This window comes from Felis catus, chromosome D3 (genome assembly GCF_018350175.1).
Source record: "Felis catus isolate Fca126 chromosome D3, F.catus_Fca126_mat1.0, whole genome shotgun sequence".
Lineage (NCBI taxonomy): Eukaryota > Metazoa > Chordata > Mammalia > Carnivora > Felidae > Felis > Felis catus.
In genome coordinates, this window is record NC_058379.1 from 13,789,929 (window position 1) to 13,808,235 (window position 18,307).

The 18,307-nt window shown below is 43.6% G+C and overlaps 1 protein-coding gene across 2 annotated transcripts in view; it reads left to right on the forward strand.

The window, feature by feature from the left end:
- FBXW8 (F-box and WD repeat domain containing 8) overlaps positions 1-18,307 on the forward strand; it is a 119,830-nt gene that overhangs the window by 67,345 nt on the left and 34,178 nt on the right. For both annotated transcript variants that reach the window (XM_023241460.2, XM_023241461.2), the window contains exons 6-7: positions 11,269-11,465; positions 14,436-14,642. In XM_023241460.2, coding sequence (XP_023097228.2) covers positions 11,269-11,465; positions 14,436-14,642 — 404 coding nt within the window. The remainder of the gene's footprint in view (positions 1-11,268; positions 11,466-14,435; positions 14,643-18,307) is intronic.

Here is an 18,307-nt window from a genome sequence, read left to right on the forward strand (position 1 = left end):
TTTTGGGGGGGGGGTAAACAAAAAAGTCTGAAGACCACTAGTCTTTAAGGCACGTGGATCCATGGGTCTGGAGTTAGAGGAGAATCTGTATAGGGCTGTTGTAATCCACACCTGCCCCTGTCTTGTCCCCCAGGGAGCACCTAGGGACATGGGGGCGCCCCAGCTTAAACATTCTTGGCCCTCCTGGCAAAACCCATCCACATGCAGGGAGATTTGCATTGGGGGTTTCAGGTGCCTAAGTAAAATGTGAGATCATCTGCTGTTCCCTTTCTCCTTCTTGTTTGGCGTAACTCAGAGTTGACTACGGTGGTGCCATAATCTAAATCTTTGATTTTTTCTACTTTTCCTTTGAGCCATGTAATACTTTTATTGAAAGAGAATTCATTGATAGTATGATTTCAGGATATTTCGAGGGCTTGGAAGGGGATTTCCAAAACCTGCAAAACGTCATCGCTGGAATTTCCACTGCAAATCTGTTCTGAGACCTACACTAAGTTGGGAGCGTAGCTCCTGAAAACTTTTGCAAAATACAAGTTCTGTGTCTTCACTTTTGTCAGTGATAGCTTTTCAAATTATTTTTAAGAATCCTTTTATTGTAGGAAATTCAAAATACACAAAATTGGGGAGAATAGGGTGATGAATCCCCATGTACCCATCATTCTGCCTCAGTAGTCCTGAGCGTTATCTTAAATCACGCACTTCTAAATATTATATAGTTCTGTCACTTAGCACATGAGTGGAACTGTTTTTGAAGATAGACCTATTTGCCTTTTAGTAACAAATAAACTTTTTGAAAAGAGAAAGAACAAGGAGATTAAGACTTACCCTGGGCTACTCTTGGCCTGGGCTCTCTTGCACCTGTCTGGTCAGGAAAGTGGTGGCGATGTTGCGTACTCCTTTGGAGTTTAATTCACCTTAACCTATCACTGAGTCAGAAGTAGAATTTGTATATCAGAGTTAAATGTTGATTATAAAATTATGTGGACCGTGATTGGGAAAAGTGAAAAAAATCTCATCACAAATCATGTTAATATTTATAAAGATATGTATACAAATTATAATAGAATTTTTGAGATAGTATAACATGTAGGAAAAATTCAAATTGTCCCAAAGGATGTGTAGTGAAGAATAAGTGTTCTTTCTCTACCCACCACCACTGTCCCGATTGCCCAGTACCATAGTTTGTGCGCTGGAGGCATCACCTGGTACCACTGTCTGATGGACTCTTCAAAATATATTCCAGATTATGTTTATATTGCTCCGTTATAGTGTAGGAAGACACTGGCTGGAGCTGGCAGGGTTGGTGGCTGCGTGCACAGTCATGTCTCTTTCGCGTTCTCTGCCTCCTTGGCACTTCCCCTTGTTGAAGACCTGGTCCGGATGCTTCCCCATGAATCTGTTTCTCCTTGGACTCCGTTACTCTGAATTCTTCTACGGAGTCACATTGTCCTGTCTTACGATCTGTTATTTGATTCCTTTTCAACTTACTGTCTTTTCTCATTTTTTATTTTTAAAATGTTTTTCTTCTGCTTTGAACCCGAGACTCCTAACTATATTCATCTTGCTTTCTTCTTGACTCTCTTTCTGCTTTGGTGATCTCTCATCCGGTCGCTGATCTGTTGAGCCTAACCAGCCACTTGATCGGTCCATGAGCCCATTCAGATTCTCGTCAGTCCAAAGTACAGCTTCCAGAATGCTTCCTATGCGTTGTTTTTCTCCACATCACAGGGTTCAGGTTTAGAGTTGTGTTCGGCTGCAGTGTTGAGGATGAACATGCACGGTAGACGCTTTGTCTTATTCCAGACCTTCCGTACCGAGCACTTCAACACGACCCTTGTTTGCACTGATATTAACCTCCCTGGCCACCTCTTCCGTAAAAGCAAAATTTATTTTCTCCTTTCAAACCCATGCCACCTTTACACCTCTGGCCTCTGTCTCATAGTGCTGTTGTATGGACTTGATGAATGAGGCAGTACACAGTTAGTGAATGCAATGGGTAGATCTTAAATTTTTGTTAAAATGCTTTTTCTCGTGTCAAGGAGTTTTTTTGGCTTCTGTTTATTTATAGGCAAGTGTTTATGGGGTGGAAATTGAAGTTACAAGCTGTTTTTAAAAATAGTTTCATTCACTGTTCTCTGAACTGCAGTTAGATGACCCTGCCTACGTGACTACAGCAGTGCCCCCTTATCCGTGATTTCAGTTTCTGCAGCTTCAGTTACCCGCAGCCACTGTGGTCTAGAGGCGGGGGGGTCCTCAGTCAGTGGTAGTCTAACGCTACCTCATGCACATCGTTCCATCTCTTCACGCAGGTGTGTTATTATCTCACATCATTGCAAAAAGAGGGGTGAGTTCAGTTCAATAAGATACTTTGAGAGAGAGACCACATTCACATGACTTTTGTCACAATATAGTGTTATAATTGTGCTATTTTATTGTTGATCTCTTACTGTGCTTTTTTTTTGTTTATAAATTAAACTTTATCAAAGGTATGTATGTAAAGGAAAAAACACAGTACCTAGCGGGTTTGGAACTGTCCATGGTCAGGCATGTCCTGGGGATCTTGAAACGTATCCCCCGCAGGTAATGGGGGGTCGATTACTGTGGTCAGAAACTGCCCTACGCCTCAGGTGTTTACTGTCCAAGCTCAAGAGGATAGGAGCTCATGGCTACAATAAGTTCTAATCAAGGAAGCACTAAAGACCACAAGACACTCTGTGGTTTAAGAAGTGACTAGTCTGTGACTTTCTAAACTGTCAACCTCTTTTAAATTTTAATGGTGCTTGAAAAAGATCATAGGGGAGGGGGCAGGGCCAGTTGTGTGTGGTGTGTTTCCCCGCCCCCCCCCCCAAAACCAGTTCAGCAGTTATTTACCTTTCAAGCAATTAACATAATTACCATTATGCTAAAAAGTAATTTTGGAAAGTTCTGCCCTGAGCTCTTACGACCCCACCGGGACAGTTTTAGTTGGGACTTATCTTTTTGATGGAAGCCTAATTGCAATTTTGGCTTTGTGCACACAAACAGAAGCAGCTAATTGTTTAGGCAAATAGCAGATTAATTTAAATATGCATCCCTAATAAAACAAAAATGGTATCCATTATGGTCCTTGTTCCCATGACGAGGAATATAAATATTCTGTGCAAGTACCATTAGGCGGAGGTCTTAAGGATTGTCGACATTATTTCACAGTGGTAGCACTTTCCTGATATCGAGTAATCTTTACAAAAGCTCACATAAATCAGTTTAAACTCATTTAGGTCCCATTTCCACTATGTGCAGTTTCATTACCACACTCCGGCTGGCCTCCTCCGGGAGGTGGGAGGGGCATGTCGCAAACTGGCATGGGTGCCCACCACAGCTGCTGAGCAGGCTTTGTGTCTCCTCCGAAGACTGGCCGTCGTTACTCATGTCATCGTTAACAACCGTTCCCTGGTCTAGGGTGAGCTCCGAGTTGCTTCCGCCCTGCTGCCGCTTGTCAGAGCCCCACTCCCGTCTCCTCGATTGGGCCGAGGGCCCTCACTCATTGTGCTCTTCCAGATTTTTTGACAGACCCTTTTTCTTCTTTCGTCTGCATCCATTTCATATCTCTCGTGGATGAAGTCGTGTTGTCGTGAGGCTGGCACTGGCTCAGAGTTGAACATCCTTCATCCAACTCTTGAGGTTTCGTCAGGGAGAAAGAAAGACCTCTGCTCTCCTTTTAGTTTTCCCGGTGTGGGGCAAATAAATGGGGGCCGTGAGCTCTGGCGCTTAGGGATCATGGCTTGTTCAGGAAATGATGGCAGTGACCTGCTTTTTAAGTCACTACTGAGGAACTAACCACACAGATCCTGCCTTTGCATTTGCTAAGACATTTTCTCGTTTTCCCCTGGCCTGACTTGCAGGATAAGTGTAGTAGACACTTTTGGGGTGTCTCCTAACCCCAGTGAACCTCCTTAGCCCCCGTAGGGGTAGGCACGTTCACAGTGAGTATTTGCATTAGTCTTTGGCCTCGGTTGGACGAGGGTGGGAACCGTAGGCCCGGGGGGCAGCTAATTCATGGATTGGGATGAGCCATTTGGGCCTCACACATTTAGTCTGGGTTCTATGCTTGGATTAGAAGACTCTGCAGATTGGGGAAGAGCGACGGCTGGTTTGTGGGGGGAGACAGAAGAATGAAAACAGCTGCACAGAGAGGCACACAGAACACATACCCTGCCTTGGTTCTGAATGTCTTCCTAGTCCCTGGTTCAGATTCCTTATGATCTCCAGCTGTACTTCTTGCCTTTGGGTTCCATGAAATAGCCCCATTCCCTCCCAGCCCATTTCCCTTTTGTGTTTGAGTTGCGGTGGATTTTTGTTTCTTAGAACCAGATGTCCCTCGCTAAAACGTAAGACAAACATTTGGCAAACCTTTATTGACAGCCATGTTGTCAGTGACATTATGAATTCACTGACATAGGCGATATGGAAGAAAAAGGACACAGTTCTGACACTTGAGAGGTCCACACAATATCAAGAGCCAAATCCGTATCATTATTGTTTCTGTGATATAAAACTTGGCCTTTTGAATGAATTTCTATCAGATTTTTAAAAATTATCACCTGTTTGAAACCCATGGGGGAGGGGAAGGAAAAGAAAAAAAAAAAAAAAAGAGGTTAGAGTGGGAGAGAGCCAAAGCATAAGAGACTCTTAAAAACTGAGAACAAACTGAGGGTTGATGAGGGGGGGGGAGGGAGGGGAGGGTGGGTGATGGGTATTGAGAAGGACACCTGTTGGGATGAGCACTGGGTGTTGTATGGAAACCAATTTGACAATAAATTTCATATATTGAAAAAAAATTATCACGTGTTTGACAAGTGACTATATTTGGTTCGGACAGGCATTGGCTACTTACTTCTTAATGTCACATGATGGTTGTGCATCCAGTTCAACTTGAAGTGTCTAGAGCAATTAGCCGCCCCTTCTTTGGGGATATTAAAATAATTTTATGGCATGATAAAAAGCATATCCATTTTCCCATTGTACTTTGTATCTTCTGTTATGTGTTATGTTTTGGTCATTAAAAGGTTTGTTTCTCTCAGGTGCAGGTTTTGTGAGAATAGGAGTCCTGTCCTTTCTGTCTGCCCCCAAACGAAATGCTTGGTAGATGCCATGAGAATATTCACTGCATGCAGTCAGTGACTTTCTTGTTTTATTTTGTCTTATTTGCCGCAGTTTCCCGACTACCTAGAATAGTGGCTGGCCCAAAGCCGGGGCTCAATAAATACTTGATTGTACTATTACCTCGATTCCCTTTTGACTAAATGTTGGTTAACGTGGGTGATAGTCAGCTACAATATTACAAGACATTATTATAATTCAGGTATTCGTAGTTCAAGTCCCTGCAGTTCTGAGGTTGTAAGAGTAGCCATGATGTAACTACTAACGAATAGATTGATCATTTATAAAACTAGCTTCCACCCAAACATCTCTCCCCATTCTCTGCTGTGTCTCTTCCTGCCTACCTTGCCCGGGTGTTTTTGGGTCAAGTGTCCAGCAACACAGTTGCAAAGTGAAATTGCAAATCTTGCAACAGCTGCAGGATTTAATGTTAAAAGTGATATTGGAAGAGCCCCAGATGCGGTAATTACATGGGTAAGTATACGTGGCTTTTTTTTTCTTACTATTTAAGTCCTTTTTTAAAGATTAATTGCCTCCTGATGCAAAAGTAATAATGTACATGGGGTTCATCACACACATAGAAACGAAAAGCCTGACCACAGTGGCACAAAGGCTGGGGGGCAGGAAATGGAAGTGAGTGGCAGTGAAGCTCGCCCTCTTCACATGAAGTGGGGCAGTGTCACTGGAGGGTAGACCGATAAGTTAAAGATGAATGCTAAAATGCTGAAGCATTTGGGCTAAAATAACACAACAAGAGTTTGGGCTAATGAGCCAACAGGGGAACGCAAATGGAATAAACACATACTCGGTTGAAGCAAATACTCCATCTAAAAGCAGGCAGAAAAAGAGAAAAAGGGAACACAGAACAAATGGGACAAATAGCAAAATGGTAGGAAAAACCCATTCCTGCCCATAACCACATTAAAGGAAATAGTCTACACACTCCAGTTAAAAACAAGACCAAGTATATATGCTGTCGACAAGAAACTCGTTTCAAATGTAAAGACACAAGGCAAAGAGAAAGGACAGAAAAATATATACAGTGCTAACACTAATCAGGAGAAAGCTAGAATGCCTATATCCATAGCAGACAAAGAAGATCTCAGAGCAAAGAACACAATCAGAGGTAAAGAGGGACATTTCACACAACAAAGGGTCAGTGCGTTCAGAGGACATGACAAGTTGTTTTTTTTTTAATTTTTTTTTCTTTTTCCAACGTTTATTTATTTTTGGGACAGAGAGAGACAGAGCATGAACGAGGGAGGGGCAGAGAGAGAGGGAGACACAGAATCGGAAACAGGCTCCAGGCTCTGAGCCATCAGCCCAGAGCCCGACGCGGGGCTCGAACTCACGGACCGTGAGATCATGACCTGGCTGAAGTCGGACGCTTAACCGACTGCGCCACCCAGGCGCCCCTTTTTTTTTTTTTTTAATTTTTTTTTTAATTTTTTTTTCTTTTTAAGTTTTAAATGTTCACACATGTAAAAGTGGTCTTGGAGGACTGTGCTGTCGACAAGAAAGGGGCTGATAAGGTTTTATATGCTTAGTAGTTGAAGGGAGTAGAGAGAATTGATAAAGATGACGACGCTGTGGGAGTCCAGAAAAGAATGTGGCCATTAAATTGAGGGAACCCTAGAATATATTTTCCAAAAAGACCTTTCTTAGGATGGCTCTGTGAAACTCAACCTTGCAGCAAAGGATATTTTATTGCACAAGATTCTGTTGGAATAGTGATGCCGACAAAACTGAGTAGTTGATTAATAATGAAAAATGTGTTTATAGATAAACTCCATGTGTGCTTAGAGTGAGCCGTGGTTGAGTAACTTCCACATTTGGCAGAATCCAGGCAAGTTTACGTCATTTGCTCATGGAGCTCATGGTTATTTTATGCACTTGGAGAGGCAGCCGCACATCCCGCACTTTCCCAGCATAATTCCAGCCCAGCCTCATCACATACCAAGTGGCTTTGGACCAGTTGTTTAACCACTCGGAGCTTCTGTTCTCTTTTGTAAATGAGGATAATGATGTTCCTCCCAAAATGGAAGTGAGCACTCAATGAGAGGAGACAAATGAAAATGTCTCACTCTCAAAAGCTCTGTGAAAATTGCAAATTTTGTTTCTCTCGTGACTGTTTATTGTGACGTCTCTGAACAAAGGCAAACACACATAACGCAGAAGTACTTGGAGGAGGCACATCCTGCAATATGCCTGTCTCCTATTGAATGTGTATTCAGCATTTTCTGCAGCATCTCTGTTTCTTCTGAGAGTGGGGAGGACTTGCCAAAAGACTTGCCAGGGGAATGTGTCGTGGAGCCGTGTGTGACCCGCAGATCCCCTTGGTTTATCGTAATTCTTAGAAAAGAACACTGTTTTACATCTGAAGCGACATTTAACTTGAAGAAAGCTCCGCTTCTGTTTGTCATCACCTACCTGGCCTGCTGGCGGTTTCAAAGTCTTGCAAAGCAGCCCACATGCATTACTTTCTTCTGACTGTATTTATTTAGTACTGAATGATGCTTTATGGTAAGATCCTAAGTTCAAAGCACTTGGATTGCCGAGAGAAGAAACGTGAAAGAGCTTTATCTGTTTTGGGTAATAGGTAGTTGTAGGAAGTAGGATTAGATTTTTGGAGGAGCAATGGAGGGAATTTGCACTATTAGTAGATTGTAAACATGCTTTACAACATGGCAGGCCTTCTAGAACACATGAAAGGTAAAAATGATTGGCCTATTTCCAGCCTTTTGTGTGGTTTTTCCCCTTTCGTCTGTCCAACAGTCCTGTGCAGTAGGTAATGTTATCTTCCGTTTTGTAGATGAAGAGACAGACCCACAGCTTAAAGTAACTTGCCCAAGACCTTCTGCTAGCAAGTGGTAGAGCTGGATTTGAACTCAAATAACCACAGACTTATTTCTGTACAATCATTTCTCAGGGAACTTTGAAAAATAAAATCAGTGGGAATTGGAGCAGGACATTATCCAGTATGATGCAGACAGTAATTATTTTCTTGGGTACATTTCGGCAGGGAAAGAAGTGGGTGGGAATGATAAAGAGAATTTGGGTGAGAAGAAGAAAGGCATCCCAGGTACAGAAAAGTTTCTGTTTCTGTTAGAAGAGTGTAAGTTCCTGTAGACAGACTGGTTCTCAGACTTGAGCGTATATCCCCAGAGTTTCTGTTGCCCCCAGATCTGCATTTCTAACAAGCCCTCAGGTGATGCTGCAGCTGCTGGGGCTTCTGGTCTGAAGATCTTGGAAAACTTGGATATCATGCTGTAGACCGTTTGAGAACGGTGGAGACACACAGCCAGTGTGTGTAAGAGGAATTCATCTGGGTAGCAGCATCCAGGGAGCTGGAGAGAGAAGGGTGTGTAGGTAGATCAAGGTTTTTAGCAAGTGTAGGATAGTTAAGCTCACGTTTGATAATGATGGAAAGCAAAGCATCAGTGCTCACTGCGGCTGGAAGAGGGTGGTGTGAGGAAGGATGTAAAATACAAGTTAGTGGCTGTTTTCAGATCTTGCTGGCATCTAGAACAGTGCCCCGTATATAACATGCTCAGTAATTTTCTGCCTGATAGCTCACGCTTGCTAGAATGGCTGTCGTCAAAGACCAGGGATGACAGATGCTGGTGAGGATGTGAAGAGAAAGGCGCCCTCGTGCATTGTCGGTGGGAATGTAAATTTGTGCAACCACTGGAAAACGGTATGGAGGTTCCCCCAAAAATGAAATCTAGAACTCTAGATTTCATATGGTCCAGCAATTCCACTTCTGGGTATATGTCCAAAGGAGATGAAGTCACTGTCCCGAAGAACCGTCCACACCCCACGTGCACTGCAGCATTAGCATTATTCATGACAGCCAAGGCGTGGAAACAGCCTGAGTGTCCATTGACAGTCGAACAGATAAAGAAATTGTGGTATACGTGTCCAACGGAATACTATTCAGCCATGAAAATTCCGCTATTGGCAACAACATGGGTGAACCTTGAGGGCGTTATGCTAAGTGAAATAAGTCCGAGGAAAGACAAATACTGTGTGATCTCACTTATGTGTGGAATCTAAAAACAAACAAACAAACAAACAAACAGACAAAGCCCTCAGAAACGGAGAGCAGATTTGTGATTCCTGGGGACGGAGGTGTGGGAAAAATCAGTAAAGGTGGTCAAAAGGTGTCCAAACTTCCAGTTAGAAGATGAGTTCTGGGGATCTAACCTACAACATGATGACCACAGTTAATACCGTACCGTATACTTGAAAGTTGCTAAGAGAGTAGATTTTAAAAGTTCTCATTCTAAGGAAAAAAAAATTTGTTAACTGTGTGAGGTGATGGGTATTAACTAAGAATGTCCTATGGTAATCATTTTACAGTGTACGCATATATCAGACTGTTGTGTCGTACAACTTATATGTCAACTGTAATCAGTAAAACTGGGAAAAATTGTTGCATGAATGGACAATTTAGAGAATGAATTAGGAGCACCATATGTTCAAAATATTCAGCAATTGATGTGTGTCCTGCTATTGTTAAGTTTGTCTCATAAAAACATTTTATAAAATTTATCTTTTTAGTAAAAATAATTTTAGGGAAAATCTTCAGAATATACAAGTGGATATATAGTAAAATGCCCTCCTACTCTTGTCCCTTCTCTTTGATTTCTTTCCTTCAATGCCAAGCACTGGTAACAGTTTCTTGTGTATCCTTCCATACACGAGGATAGTCTGTGTATACGTTTGTGTGTGTGTGTGTAAATTTTTTAAAACACGAAAGTAGTATAACCTACTATACCACTACTCTGTCCTTCACTTTTTTCATTTAATAATATATTTTGTTGATCTTTCAGATAGCTTATGTGTAAGTCTGACACAGTCTTTTTAACTCCTCATTTTATTTAAGTTTCAAACTGTGGTGCACATTTAGATAGCTTCTAATCTTTTGACATAATGAAAAACATTTCAGCGACTATCCTATAGACATTCGTGATTTGCTACGTATCATCAAATTGCCTCCCAAGTTGGGTGAATTAGTTTATATCTCCACCAACAATTTAAGATAGAGCCTAGGGTACCTGGGTGGCTTTGTCAGTGAAGCATCTGACTCAGTCAGTTTTGGCTCAGGTCGTGATCTCATGGTTTGGTTGTGAGATCGAACCCCAGGTCAGGCTCTGCACTGACAGCGTGGGGCCTGCTTGGGATTCTCTCTCCCCTCCCCCCCTCCCCCCTCAAAATAAATAAGCATTAAAAAAAATAGAGCCTATTTCCCTATAGCCTCAACAACAAAATGTTTTATGAAATTTTTCATCTTTGTCAATTTGATGGATGAAAAATAATATTCTGTTACCGTTTTTGTGTTTTTCTTTTTTTTTTTTTTTTTTAGTGTTTTATTTTTTCTTAGAGAGAGAGTGCGTGTGCTTGCCCGTGAACGGGGGAAGGGGGCGGGGGGGGGGCAGAGCAAGAGAGGGACACAGAATCCGAAGCAGGCTCCAGGCTCTGAGCTGTCAGCACAGAGCCCAATGCAGGGCTTGAATGCATGAACCATAGAATCATGACCTGAGTTGAAGTCAGATGCTCAGCCGACTGAGCCACCCAGGCGCCCCCGTTTTTGTATTTTTCTAATTGTGAGTGAATTTTTGCATTTTTCTTACGTTTGTACATCAGTTGTATTTCTTTTACTGTGACCAGCATGCTCTTGTCCTTTGCTCACTTTCCAATTGCTTTTTTTTTTTCCTTATTGGACCTTAGAAGCTCATTGTTAAGGAAATCGGCCCTGTGTTATATGCAATGCAATTTTGTCATTTACCTTTTAACTTTCTTTATATTGCATGATTACTTGGGGCGCCTGGGTGGCGCAGTCGGTTAAGCGTCCGACTTCAGCCAGGTCACGATCTCGCGGTCCATGAGTTCGAGCCCCGCGTCGGGCTCTGGGCTATGGCTCAGAGCCTGGAGCCTGTTTCCGATTCTGTGTCTCCCTCTCTCTCTGCCCCTCCCCCGTTCATGCTCTGTCTCTCTCTGTCCCAAAAAATAAATAAACGTTGAAAAAAAAAATTTAAAAAAAAAAAAAAATATATTGCATGATTACTTTATAATTGTGCGTTTTAAGGAAATCTAAAATTACCTGCCCTGTTTTTCTCTACGTAGGGTTTCTTAATATCTGGGATCTAAGGACCGGAAAGTATCCCATCCATCGTTTTGAGCATGACGCGAGAATACAGGCACTAGCCCTCAGCCAGGAAGATGCAACGGTTGCCACAGCTTCCGCTTTTGATGTTGTAATGTTGCGCCCCAACGACGAGGGCTACTGGCAAATCGCGGCAGAGTTCGAAGTTCAGAAACTGGTGAGCTTTTTAGTCCAGTCATTTGATTCTCCATTCTTAGAACCTCTGGGTCCGATCAAACAGAGAGTAATGACTTCGGCAGCTCCCATTCCCTCGGGGCTTCCTGGGGGCCTTACATTTCTAAATCTCACTGCAGCCTTGCAAAATAGGTAGATAGTATTCTTTTTCCCCATTTACCAAAAAGCCCGTAGAGGCTGAGAGCAGTGTATCTGTCGGCTTGCCCCGGATCCCAGAGCTAAGGAGCTGAGATTCAGATCTCGGGGCTGACCTCCAGGCCAGGGGTTTCTCGTCACTGTGGTCCTCAGCCTCCTTCACCTAAAATGAGATGCTCGCCTCTGGTAATGTGAGCTCGGTTTCTGGCCTATCATGTCAGTGAAAATGATGAAAATGAATTCAGTGGTACCTTCCCAGTCCATGTGGGAGGGAAGATTTCCGTCCTACACTTTCTTCCGCCTCAGATTTTCCCACCTGGAATTAAGAGTAACTCCTGAGTGAAAACAAGTTTAAGTCAGTGTTAATTGGGGAGCCGAGTTCCAGGATGTCATGCGTGAAGCTCAGCCAACCTGAAGCGTTCTTTACGTCAAGCTTATCTCCACACTCAGTTACACGTGAGCCTCCACTTTTATACGGTGGGAGGTGATTCTGCGGGAAGAAGGAAGTGCTCAAATCTGCGCTAAATTTGGATTTAATGTAAACAAACTCGATTTTGGCGCCAGTAGAGTGAGCAGAAAAGCCAGTGTTGAATAACGAATTGGTGGTCTGATCCGGAACAGATCCTGCTTTTCTGCCTTTTCCCCCTGGTGGAGATCTTGTTAGCCTTGAGTAACCAAAAAGCCATGATGTCAGCACTTCGCCTGCATAAGCTTCTTGTCCCTTTAATGACCAGTTTCTGCCCTGTGGGTGGTGTTCCCCCCAAACCGTCTGATGCTCCTCTCGGGGGGTTTACTAGAAAAATGTGAAGTACCATCTTTCTTTGTTCTCAAAACTACCGTAGTGCTTATTATTTGGTCTCTGCCTAAAGAACATTCTAGACCAGCAATAATTATATGAATGCAGACAGTTACTTAAGATGTGAGTTCCTCCGTAAAGTGTAAATCCTGCCTTGGCAATAAAGTGGCATCCTGGCACCCACTGGAAGCTTTTTGAAGGAGTTTACAGCTTCTGGCAAATGGCACCACCACAGTCAGTCTGAGCCTCTTGGTCTGTCAGAAGTCCAACAATAAAGTGAAACTAAACAGCTAGGCTGAGGATGTTAATTTTAGGGAAATAGGAAATGACTTTTAGAATGGGGGGGAGAGGAAGCAAGCCACAACTGCTTGGCAGCATAGGCCTCATTTCTCATCTCGGATGAGGGGCTGCCGAGCCTCCCTGAAAAAGGTTCCCCCCGCCCCCCGCGGCCCGGCCCTGCGGGCCACTTTTGTCTTCCCAGGTGGGCTCCCCGAATCACAGTGGCCATCTTCCCTGGGTTGCAGCACTGGCCTAGCCCTTCCGTCCTTCCTTTGTGATGAGTCCTCAGCTGGGCAGGTTGGTGGGGGGGGCAGCACTCACACTCTTGGGCCCGAGGATTAACAGCAGAGGCCCCTGGATGTATACTGTCCCTCCAGCTCCTCTGGACAGTCCTTAGGATTCAGGCTTTTGAACTCGTTTGGCTTCTTGTCAGGGCCACGCTGTCCTTTCACGCGGTGGTTTTCACGATTACACAGTGTGGCACACCTGCTTTTGTACGCTGAGATTTTACTCAAGGAGGTGAAAACCTGGTGTGAAATGTGCTCGGGAGAAATGTGCCACTTAGGGACGTAGAAAAGCAAGTGATGCCTGAAGGGAGCGCCTCGTTGCCGTGCAGATCAGAGGCAGCGGTCGCGCTAATGCGGTCAGGAGTACCGTGGCGGTGGTATCATACCCTCGATGACCTGGAAACAGCAGAGGACGGATAGCGCCGCTCTTTTTAGCCTTTTAGCTGCACATTTCTGGTACCTGCACAAATGCTAAAATGTGAATTTTGCTGATTGGGAACCGAGGGGATTTGATTCAGTTTCTTGTAAAAAAAGAAAACAAGGAAACTTAATATTTTGAATAGTTCTTATACTCTCATGTTCCAGAATTTAAAAGGCAGTAAGATTTATGGGAGAAATCTCTCTTCCACCCCATCAAAGAACTCTGTTCCCTCTTTGCAGGCAGACGTCCTTAGCAGATTTATGCTTGCACAAGCCACGCACACCGTGTTCCCTCTGCCCCCCTCCACGCACGTTAGTGCACTGTGAATCCTGCTACTCCCCTTCCTTGCTTTTTGTCCTCAAATTTATCTTGGAGATGATTCCATTTTGTATTATGCTTTTTTCTGTGACTACATGGTTTTCCTGTTAATTAGCCCCTTAGTAAGGCATGTGTAGTAGGTGTTTCCAGTTTTTAGCTATGACAGCATCGTGCTACAGCAGATAACCTTGTATGCAGTTGTGTGTGTGTGTGTGTGTGTGTGTGTGTGTGTGTGTGTGTGTGTGTGTGTGTGTTTATTTGTAAGTAAATTCCTAGGACTGACTTGCTGGTTCAGTGCGTATGTGCGTTTGACATCGTGATAAGTATTGCCAGATTTCCCCCTAGAGAAGTTGGACTCGATTACATCCCACCAACCGTAAGTGGGATCCACAAATATGGTTGTCTCCCCTCTACTTCCAGACCGGTGTCCTATCAAGCTAATGGATTTTACTGCTATGACTGGTAAAAATGGTATCTCGGTGAATTTTTACTTCGTATTTCTCTTATTAGGAACATACTGTGTTTCTTTTACAAAGAGCTTCTCTTTATTAGTGTAGGAACTGTGTTCTCCTTTCCTATGAACTGTTTCTTTGCCCATCTTTTTCTGTTAGGTCGCTGGTCTTAGCGACCTATGGGAGGCATCGTGTGTTTTTTGACCAAGTAAGGATGAGCTGGAGGTGAGACCTGACAGACTGTGTAACTCTTCCCCGTTCACAGGTTGACTACCTTGAAATCGTTCCAGATACCGGAAGGTATCCTGTGGCAGTGGCCACAGCTGGAGATCTGGTATACCTGCTGAAAGCTGAAGACTCTGCCAGAACCCTCCATTACGTCTATGGCCAGCCAGTCACGTGTCTGGATGTCTCAGCCAACCAGGCCGCTTTTGGTGTGAAGAGTCTGGGATGGGTATACGAAGGAAACAAGGTACAGGAATAGTAGGGTGTATAATCAACGAAAAAGAACGTCGATTTTTATTTTTTAGAAGGCAATTAAAAAATTAAGGCTCTCTGATATTATATATTTTTAAGATGTATTCAGACCATATACATTTAGCATGGTAAAAAAAAAAAAAAAAAAAAAAAAACAGACCCTGAAGCTCTTCTAAAGGATGTAAAATGGAAAGTAATTGTCTCCTTTCTCCTCCCTTCCCCCAGCCCCATTCCACAGAAGAAACTAAGCATTTTTTAGGTATCAAGAAAAATTTAATGTGTTTAGAAGTACATTTATGCACCAAAAACCATATTTGTGGAAATGCGATTGTAGTATACATCTGTTCTGTACCCAACATTTTTATTCAGTAATAAGCCTTGGAGGGCATTCCACGTCACCACATACCATGCTCCGTCTCACTAGGATTCTGGCGTAGGCTTACAACCCATGGTCTGTGTATCTGGCCCCCTCGCTGGTGGGCATTTAGGTCACTTTCACTGTCTCAGCGATTTCAGGCAGTGCTACGATGCATATTGCAACTCTTGCGAGTCCTTGTGTGGTCGATCTCTGGGATAGATTCCCAGCGGTTGTGTTGCCTGGGCAGAAGGTACACACTCGGGATGGTGGTAAGGGTTGCAGCAAGACTTGCATTCTCACCAGTAGTGCATAAAAGTGCCTTCTGATCATCCTTGAGCCAGAATTAAGGAGACAAGTTTGTAATTGAAATTCTTTGCATGATGACTAAATTTTATCACTACCTAGCATTTTATTAGCCTGACTGTAAGCCAAGTAGTTAGTCTTAAACTTGATTTATAGAACTCTTTCTCTTCCAGTGGAATCGGGAGAAAGGGATTCAGTTTTTTATTTTGTTTTGCTTTGTTTTTCTCCAATTTTCCTGCTCTTGACCCTGCTGCCTATGGGTACAGTCCCTGGGAAGGAACTTCCCTGAGCCAGCGGCTCCTCTGACAGCACCCTTCTCCTTCGGGAAGGAAGCCCTTCTCCACAGAGCAGCACAGGAGCTGGAGGAGCCGACTCTGGATGCACACAGCCTGAGTTTCAGTACAGCTCGGTAGTAACCTACCGCCCTGTGTGACCTTAAGCAGGTGGATTGACCCTCTTCATGCCCCAGGGAGTTCAGAACAGTGGCTACTTGGTAAAATTGTAGGGTTAAATGAAAACCTGTCTGTAAAGCTTTAAGCGTGGTGCCTGGCGAGTGAGCATTACCATCACGGCGCTTTTATTTCCTCCCCTCATAGTTTAAGTCTGGCCTCTGGTTGTGGTTTTTACATACTGTTTCCCCTTTGTGTAGCCCCCTGTAAGGTCAGATCTCATTCATTTAGATGTTCACTGGTTTTGCAACTTAGTAAGTGCTCAAAGAATTGAAGCATCCTGGATTCCACGGACCTCTTCTTCGTTCAGGAAGAGGCAATAAAGTGGCAGAAAATATGTGTGGCTTATTGTAACCTCACTGTGACAACGGACTCCCTTTGTGCTCAAGTTGGCCTGTTTTGTTGGAGCACATTCACAGCTTAGCTGGCGAGATAGACGATGATAGAATTGTGCTGTGCCTTCCTAGGAAGTGGGGGAGGGGACCACAGTTGGTGTCCTAAGGCAGTTTCCTTTCTCGGGCTTTGAGAACACCTTCTTTTCTGGTCCCCACAGAGCTCATTTGTTGAGAGAAGAGAGACTGTTTGCTTTCTGACTTTTCATCCATCATACTTTCAGGCTTTGGTTCTCATTTATTTCTCAAGTTCTCGGCATAGTGAGATGATAGTTATATTTAGCACTAGCCTGGTTTAAATTTGTCATACTTTAATAAATTTTTCATAAACAGGCCCTCTTTCTCTTTGACTTACGTGAGTGGATATATTTGAGAAACCAGCAAAGGGGCAGAGTGTTGAGCTCAAATTTAGACCGGGTGCATCCTTTCAACATCGATGTAAGAAAGTGCTGTTTGGGATGCCTTTTGGGTTTTTCAACCCAGTTAAAAGCATTGATTATAAGAACCAGCTGATTAATCTATTGATTTTATGAAAATCCATTTTTAAAAGTTTCTAGTCCCTCAAATAAGTGATTACCCGGTATTTTTCATCGGGGTTTTAAAATGAAGAGTGGAAATAAATTTGCTACAAGAGCGTGTTTAACAACCTCTTCGAAATCTGACGGTAGCATTAGTCATCCAAATATTTTGTGAGTGCGGCTGCAAACCCTCCATCACTTGTGTGGGTGGAGAGTCGGTTGTTGTTCGTAGTTTGGTAATAACTTTGCATGGAGCTGTTTCTCCGACATGAGTGCCGCCCACGGGAACGTGAGGGAAGCCAGGCTTTCCCTACGAAACTTCCCTCATTTTTGAGGAGGCAGCACTTTCCGTCTGATTGCGTTTAATGGATTGTCTGCTTCCTGAGAAAAACCTGCATTTTTAGGAATTGAAATTGTCATGTGATATCCCTGTGTGAATTAAGCCATGTTATGGGTGACGCTGTGAGATTTTAGTGTCCTCCTGCAATCCTATATCGTAATATCATAATTCCCAAACAGTCTCATGTGCGTTGCTCGGAGTCACCGTGCTTGTGAGTACCATGTTTTGGCTACATCTGTGCTGTGGCCCGGCCGCATGTGGCCCAGCACATTTTATTAGGTTGATGCGAGACCATTACCAGTAGAGTTTGCCTGGAGCTATATACACAGGGGGGTTTGTGTCTGTGCCTCTGGCCTGTATATTTAGGATTCAGATGAAAGCTTTATGAGAACAGAGAGTTTGGTTTATCTTCGTTTTTACTGATACAGAACTGGGGTTTAGTTATAATCCGTTATTGATTAACTGTGATCAAAGCGGACAGTGAAGTCCAAATACTGACACAGAATTTGAGTCCGCAACCAGAATTTCCCTAACCTGTAGAAGTATTCCAGAGGCGTTATTTTTGTTTAGCAGGAGAACATCCTTGCACCGTATGATGATCACATTAGCATTTTATGGGCACCACAGCTGTCTGAGCATCAAGTAATAATGGTTCAAATCCATCCATTCACACATCTAGCTAGCCAGCCGGACCTGTGTTCGGCACAGAGAGTTACAGAACACCAGTTGTGGTCCTGGCATTGGAGCTTGACAACGGCATTCTGCATAGACTTCAGCAAATTGGCACTTGTCAAGAAGCTAGCCCTCTTACTACACATAGTCCCCTAAGGAAATGAAACACGGAACATAGCAGAAGTGTAGTTAGTCTTAAGAAGAGGCTTGTAGGAGCCTCTGGGTGGCTCAGTTGGTTGAGTGTCCAACTCTTAATTTCGGCTCAGGTCGTGATCTCACAGTCATAAGATTGAGCCCCGCTGCATGGGATTCTCTCTCCCTCTCTCTCTCTCTGCCCCTCTGCCACTCATGTGCTCTCTCAAAATAAATAAATAAGCTTTTTAAAAAATTAAAAAGAAAAGGCTTGTAAACACAGCTGGTTGTTCAGCAATTTCTCGCTCAGGTAGGAGGGTTCAGAGAGAGAGAGTAGTGTCCCAGTACATCTTGGTTTGCCTGTGTGCAAGGATCCCCAGACTTAGGGGTTCCAGAGTTTTGATATCGCCTTCTTGGGCTCTTACCTTCATTGGCACCGATGACCTGAAAGGTAGCCATTGCCAAGTGACTGAAGGAAAGAAGATGTGGTTGTGAT